Source organism: Salmo salar, chromosome ssa28, assembly GCF_905237065.1.
Source record: "Salmo salar chromosome ssa28, Ssal_v3.1, whole genome shotgun sequence".
In the NCBI taxonomy this organism is placed as follows: domain Eukaryota; kingdom Metazoa; phylum Chordata; class Actinopteri; order Salmoniformes; family Salmonidae; genus Salmo; species Salmo salar.
The window spans coordinates 1,018,555-1,025,513 of NC_059469.1; the positions used below are offsets into that span (position 1 = coordinate 1,018,555).

General features: G+C 44.6%; 1 protein-coding gene across 2 annotated transcripts in view; it reads right to left on the bottom strand.

Annotated features, from left to right (window-relative positions):
- LOC106589275 (helicase SRCAP) overlaps nt 1–6,112 on the bottom strand; it is a 34,380-nt gene extending 28,268 nt beyond the window's left edge. The window contains exons 1-3 of one of the 2 annotated variants that reach the window (XM_014179026.2): nt 5,864–6,112; nt 3,942–4,016; nt 640–3,800 (exon numbers count right to left, since the gene is read on the bottom strand). In XM_014179026.2, coding sequence (XP_014034501.2) covers nt 640–3,546 — 2,907 coding nt within the window. In that variant the 5' untranslated portion in view covers nt 3,547–3,800; nt 3,942–4,016; nt 5,864–6,112. The remainder of the gene's footprint in view (nt 1–639; nt 3,801–3,941; nt 4,017–5,863) is intronic. The other variant, XM_014179027.2, reaches the window with a different exon arrangement.
- Between the last annotated feature and the right edge of the window lie 847 nt (nt 6,113–6,959).

The following is a 6,959-nucleotide window of genomic DNA, read 5'->3' on the forward strand; positions in this document are numbered from 1 at the left end:
AATCAAAAATATTTTGATTTGTTTAACACTTTTTTGGTTACTACATGATTCCATGTGTGTTATTTCATAGTTATGATGTCTGTAAAATAAATTGTAAAAATAAAGCAAAAACCATGAATGAGTAGGTGTGTCCAAACTTTTGGCTGGTACTGTACATATTACCTCGACTAACCTGTAACCCCGCACATTGACTCGGTACCGGTACCCCCTGTATGTAGCCTCTTTATTGTGATTTTATTGTGTTGATTTATGCATTTATTTTACTTAAAACTGCATTGCTGGTTAAGGGCTTGTAAGTAAGCATTTCACGGTAATGCTTACTTACAAGTGTTGTATTTGGCACGTGACAAATAAAATTAAAATTTGATTTATATAGCTCCATTTCAGTTTTTGCTGAATTAAATATCACAAAATTGCATTTAAACACATTATGCCTTCATTATAAGCATAATAAACAACTATTCACACAGTAGCAAAATGTTTATTGTATGCTGCTTAAGAAAACTTAAGAGCAATCATTAGCCCATCTTTCATGCTAAAAGAATGGTCTCTGTTGATACATAGCCATATAATTGCTGATTTGGCAGCACATCTGAAGAAAACAGTTAAGCCTACACAGAAAGCCATTTTGGGGCATACCTTGCTCACTGCTGGGCTGGGGTTGACCATGCTCCTGCGGCTAGGCTGGGCCTCCACTGCCAGGTCAGCCTCCTCATCACTGCTCTCCTCCGTGGGGCTGCTGAGCCCTGGGCCCTTCACACCGGCTAGCCGTGGCCGGATGACAGGCGGTGGTCCGGACTGGCTCCCATCACTGAAGAGTTTACTCCTCGTCACATTGCCTGATGTTGAGGGCAACTTGGGGGCAGAGAGGGGCTTGGAAGACGCATTGATGATATTTGGGGGGTTTAGGGTTTGAGACAGAGTCACTGCTTTGCCTGTGGATGTTTTGATTGGAGTTAAGGCCTCTTTGTCAGATTTGCATGGTGTGGGATTAGATGGAGGGGGCATACGGGACTGGGATGGGGTGTTTGTAGCGGGAATAGCAGGAGGTGCTGCTGTGGGTTTTCTCTTGACAGAGGGCTCTGTCTGGTCTCTATGACTGCTTACAGGCATAGGCACAGCGACTGACACAGCGTTTGGAAGGCACTCTAATACAGGTGCTGTGTCTGAGCCACAGCTGAAGCTGCTAGTGCTAGCCTGCGTCAGGCTGCTGCTCTGCTGCCTAGATACCCCCAACAATAAGGAGGGAGGATGTTTGAGGAGAGGGGTGTCCCCACGCTTTAGTAGGAGGAGTTTTGGGTCGATGATGCCAGAAGAGAGTGTGGACCGGGAAGCCTCTGGGTTGGCCTCGGTTGCTGTCACATTAACAGTACGATAAACATCCTGCTGGGTCTCCACTGGGTTACCTGTCAGTGTTGGACAGGGCTGTGAATGTTTGGTCCCTTCATCAGAAGAAACACAGGGCTTGGGTTCTGTAGTATTTTGTAAGGTGGCTCCTGGTACCTCTTTTAGAGGACAATTCTGCTTTCTACCCTCTGGCAAGTGTATGGTAATTGGGGACGAGAGGACCTCAATACTGTGTTGACTGTTTGACTGTACAACAACCCCCTCTGTTAATTCTTCCATTGGGGAGACAAGAGAAGATGTACTGGCCATTGCTCTCACTTCCGTTTCCCCTTGCAGCGTTTGGGTGTCACTCAGACATGTGGCTGGGGAAATTCTCACCCCTCTATTGTCTGAGACAGCTGTGCTGATCTCCAGACAAGGTAATGCAGCTTGTGTACAGGTGTCCATCTGTCCATCTGGAGTATCTGATATTGGGACAGTTTGGACTACACAAACCTCACTTGAATCTTCCAACACAGTATTGTCAATTTCAGTAGTTGTGTTTTCGGTCTCAGAATTCTGCCCTTCATCAGTCATCTCTACATCTTGTGTGGAGAGACTAGGGGTAAAGCCATTTTGATGCTGGATAATGACTTGATCATTGTCATTACTCGCTTGAGGGTGAGATAGCAGGCGTATTTCTCGTCCCTCACTGGCTGTACAATTCTCAGAGTGTTCCATGAGTGGGGTGAATAAGTTTACTTCGTAGCTTGGGGAGAGGGACGTTCTCTCTCCAACAACTTCTATCGCAATCTCCTCCTCCACAAAGCTATAAATCTCAAATTCTCCTGCAGCCAGTGGGTCTATTTCGATATCCGAATGGGTCCCTTCAATAAACGACTTTGGTTCTCTGTCAGAATGTTCGGAGGTTAATTCAATAACAGCAGTATCACCACTGACAAGATGTTCTTCCAGGAGGACACACTGATCCACCTGCACCTCCTCAGACAACTCCAGGCTGGTCTCTCCTCCATGCATCACAGCTCCTTGAGCATCAGCTGACAGCACGAGCTCAGAGACCAGTGGCGTCTCCATCCTGGTTTTGTGGTCAGGATTAGACATCTGAACTTCAATAGATTGTTCTGTCTGTTCTGTCTGCATTAAGTCTATTTCTGTACTGGGGAGGTGGTGGATAGGAGGGGTTGTTGCTGTTGTCTCCTGTAGAAAAGAGCTTTGTGACTGGATTGTAAAGTTGGGTGAGTGCTTGGCCGTTTCAGTCTCCTTCGCCCTGTTAGTCTCAATCCGTTCTTCTGTTGGGAGAGGGGGATTTGTCTGGATATCGCGCTCACTCTCCTGTCTGTCAGTTGTGTAGTCTGGGGTGGAATTACCACTGCCAGGGGGCGTGTAGGGGACAAGACCAGAGTATGTTTCTCTTGACTGTGGGGTCCCGGATATGTCAGTTGGTGGGTCTGGAAGTAGCGTTTGTGAACTCCCAAGTGTGACATGTCTACTCTCAGACAGTTCCGTAGATCTCTCAGATTCTTGTGGTCCCTGATCCACTGCATTAGCTCCCTGTATCTCTTCTTGGTCGTAATTCGAGTTCTGTGTGATTTTAGGTTCTGTGGAGATGTCTGTTTGTTTCTTCTTACTGTTGTCAGTGATAAGCACTGGGGGGATAGGCTGCTCAGAATTTGGGAGAATGCCTGCTTGCTCTTGGACTTCAGACAGAGGTATGTGGCTGGCCTGATTTGCCTGAGTCGGCGGAGTTGTTTGAGGCTGCTCCATCCCTCTGTCTTCGTTGTGGTCTGGGACTGTATCTTTATTTGGGCTGAGGGGAAGTGGGGACACTGTTGAGCAGGATTTAGAGGGAAGGTTTCTAGCTGGGTGTTCTCTGCCAAGTTCCTCAATTCCAGTCTCTTGTTTATATTCCAATTTCTCTGGGAGAGGCTGGCCCCTTTCTGGCCCACTGACGACCACCAGTCCACCTGCAACTCTCTTATGCAGAGCCTGGTCCTGGCCTGGTCCAGCAGCACTCCACTCTGTACCGCTCGTTTGTCTGTCTGTGTGGCTGCTGTTATCAGTTTGTGACACATAATGCGAATATTGCGCTGTTCCATCTGTCTGTGTGTCAGAGAGTCTGTATGAATGGGACTTTGTAGAGAGACTAGGGTCCTTGGGGTGCAACGGGCCCAATCTTCCTCCACCACCACTATCTGACATTGCCCCTCTTTCAAGGCTGTCCTTAGTGTTGTTGTTGGGGTGAGTCTCTGTGGGTGTGTTATTTTCACTGACGCGTCCGTGTCTTTCAGGGTGTGACGTGGTCGTGTTATCCAGTGGTGGGAGAGGCGCAGAGGCCACATTTTGCGCAGCCTGGGGGTTGTCACCCAGCACATCCACAGCCGGAGGGGTGCGCTGCTGCACCGCCTCCTCCCCAGAGCTTCCTCCCTCTGTGCTGCTCCGGCTACACACTGCACCTGAAAGCAGTGAGACGATGTAGTTCAGTTGACGGACAGAAGTACAGTACATGCATTTATAGACAAACATTTCAATAAGTATCCAGCAAAGAACAATTTGTCAAACTAGTCAATGTCTCTGGTTAAGGAAGAACTCATCACCTGTCTGTGGTGTGGGACACAGCGATTCCGTGCTTTCCACTTCCAGGATGCTGATTAAGGTCCTGTCCACATACTCTGAATAAAAAGACAAGTGGTTAAAAGGTAACCCCAAAAAGTAAAATGATCAATGCCACTGTTCTCTGGACTATAATACAATTTTCAATTCCATAGAATCATAGAACCACAAATGATTGTTCTACTCTGGTCCATGTGTGATTCTCTGATTCATAGGGATGGGTTTAAATGCAGAAGACACATTTCAGTTGAATGCATTCAGTTGTGCAACTGGCTAGGTATCCCCCTTTATCTGAAGAGTTCCAAAACTGCACAATACTGGCCAATGAATGAGGGTGGCAACATAGTAACACTGTACAATATTAATGAATCAAACATTGTATTATATGGGGGAGGTGAGGAGTTTGAGGCATAGTTACAACACAACATTTTCCAACAGACTTTAGCATATGTGTTTCGAGTTAGCGACTACTTGCTAGCAAATGCAATATATTTTCTACTTGGAATCAAATATTTATTACAATCTCTAGAATGACTTAATAAAAAAATAAAAAACTTTGTTGGATTTATACAATTGTAACCCCTGACCTTTTCCCTGATATGTGGCATTATCAAACATATTGCTACACGCACAAATTGACGCACGGGCCCCCAGCCATTCAAATCAACAGTATTACACTGTTGCAAATGCAATTTATTGTAGTTTATAACAATCTGGACATGGCATGTGCAGCAGGAACATGTAACAGTTAGGTGTTCCTGTAGCAACGTGACACTCGTGCGCTCAATGTTTTCGTGCGCTCTTCAGATTGTGTCGTTTCAATAACTGTTGATTTAGCTAGTTAGGTACTATTGTTGTTAGTTGGCTAACTACATGGCTAGCATGTTTGCTAGTTGACTAGCTACCCATACAGCTTGCCTTTATATCTAGATGAGCGTTGTTGGCCCAAATACTGCCAATACTTTCAACTAGGCGCGCACGCGCCCCATCCCACCCGAAGTTATGTAATGGTCTGGGTCTTTATAAATGCATTTCTGATTCGGTTGAAGCGAAAAAGGGGTTTAAAAAGTCGAATTAAAACCCGCTTCCCAACAATTACCTGTGACGTCATTGCACGGGGTCATATAACCACAACTACTAAACATTGAAATCATACATTTAGCTATATAGTCAGTCAATATAAATGATTTACCCCATTAAAATACTGACAAAATAAATTGTTGCTGCAATGTTTCTCGCTAAAATGTAGCAGTGATTACGAGGGGGATTAAAGGGGGGTTCGAGTGATCCCACACAGGCACACTTAGTTATGAATTAAAAGATGTCCTCCAGTTATTTTTTTGTTGTTGTACTTTTCCTGTTGAGAAGTGATATCCCAAGTACACTTAGTGTAAATCCATTTTATTCTGATTCCAATATGGCCAACGTGATTACACTCAAACACCTTCGCCTGAATATAAATTGCCATTGTTAATTTTGTATCGTCTTGTTCTGTGGAGAGCTAACGTTAGTGGCAGCCTTGCTAGTACAGATAGTTTTAGCTAAATCTTTTCGCGCCGCAGCTAAATTGGCTGGCATTAGGGAAATTCCATGCCACAGACACTGTTTGGCCATGATGCCAAGAAGTACATGTTCTGGCTGCAGGTGAAGTCTAACGTTACAGGGAGGGTAAACAAGCCAAATAATTAGCAACTTTATAATTGCGCCGTCATTGACACTTGTGTTTTAATCTATGTTGTAGTGGAGTATGCAGACAAGGAAAACTTTCATAACCCTCAATCTTCTAAATATATTTGTCAGAATTAACTGGATGCTGTGTCCCACCGCGAACAAGCCCCCCTGGTGCCCCCTACTACTTCCTCCATGCCCCCCCTTCTCATGGCCGCCATCTTAAGTTCCCACCTACCTGAAATTTCCGACCAGTTTTCTTTTACAAAATTCTTGTTGATGGAGTCGTCATCCGGATAAAATCGTACTCAATCCGTGATGATAGTATTCCAAATTGTCTCTCGGTACCCAACGAGGTAGGAGTAGGTCCGTGGGAAGAAGTTATAATGCGGACTGAAAGAGAGCGGGTTCGGCTCGCCGAATCTAGTGGTTGCGGGGAGGAGACTTTTAGACGCAGCGAAATGGTGGAGAACCACTGCTGACAAAGTGCAGAAGAAAGTATTATCTCGCGAGAAGTTGAACGGCGCGCCGCTGCAATTTTTGGGATAAGAAAGATTTTAGTTGAAATTATAGCAAATCCCATGATCATTTGGGGGAAATGTTTTATGTTGCCATTATCTGGTTATATTTTATTATTTTTATTCAATTCAATGTAGTCCACTAGGATTTCATTTATTTACCTGGTTATGGCAAATGTTTCTTTCCATAGAAAAGTTTACAATTCCCCTACTCCAGCACTTATGTGTTGTATTTGTGGTTTCTACTTAACCCAAGTGGACTCAATATGCAAAAAAATTTACCTTTCAATAGCACACTAAATCCAAATATCATGCATTACTAGATAGTGTTAATTGTGAAACCGGTGTCAATAAGTACACCATTGTCATATCAGTATCTCTGACAGGACAGAATAATTACCATTACTTGTTCAGTGGTCACACAACTGTTTAGCTATTGTAAAAGGGTCATTGTACAGAGGGATCAGGATGTTACAATTGAACTAGGTGGTTGCCCACCATTCACTACTTAAGGTGTTAATGATGGGATGGAACAAAGTCCTGCTCTCCAAGGTCAGAGTTGGAGATCCACACTGTATGCGCTCTCCAAATAAACGTTGTCTGGAAAGCATGAAGAATAACAATATGACACGTCTAAATATATGTGGTCAGGGGGCAGCATGTAACAGCCTAGTGGTTAGAGCTTTGGGCCAGTAACCAAAAGGTTGCTAGTTTGAATCCCCGAGCTGACAAGGTAAAAATCTGCCGTTCTGCCCCTAAACAAGGCAGTTAACCCACTGTTCCTAGGCCGTCACTGTAAATAAGAATTTGTTCTTA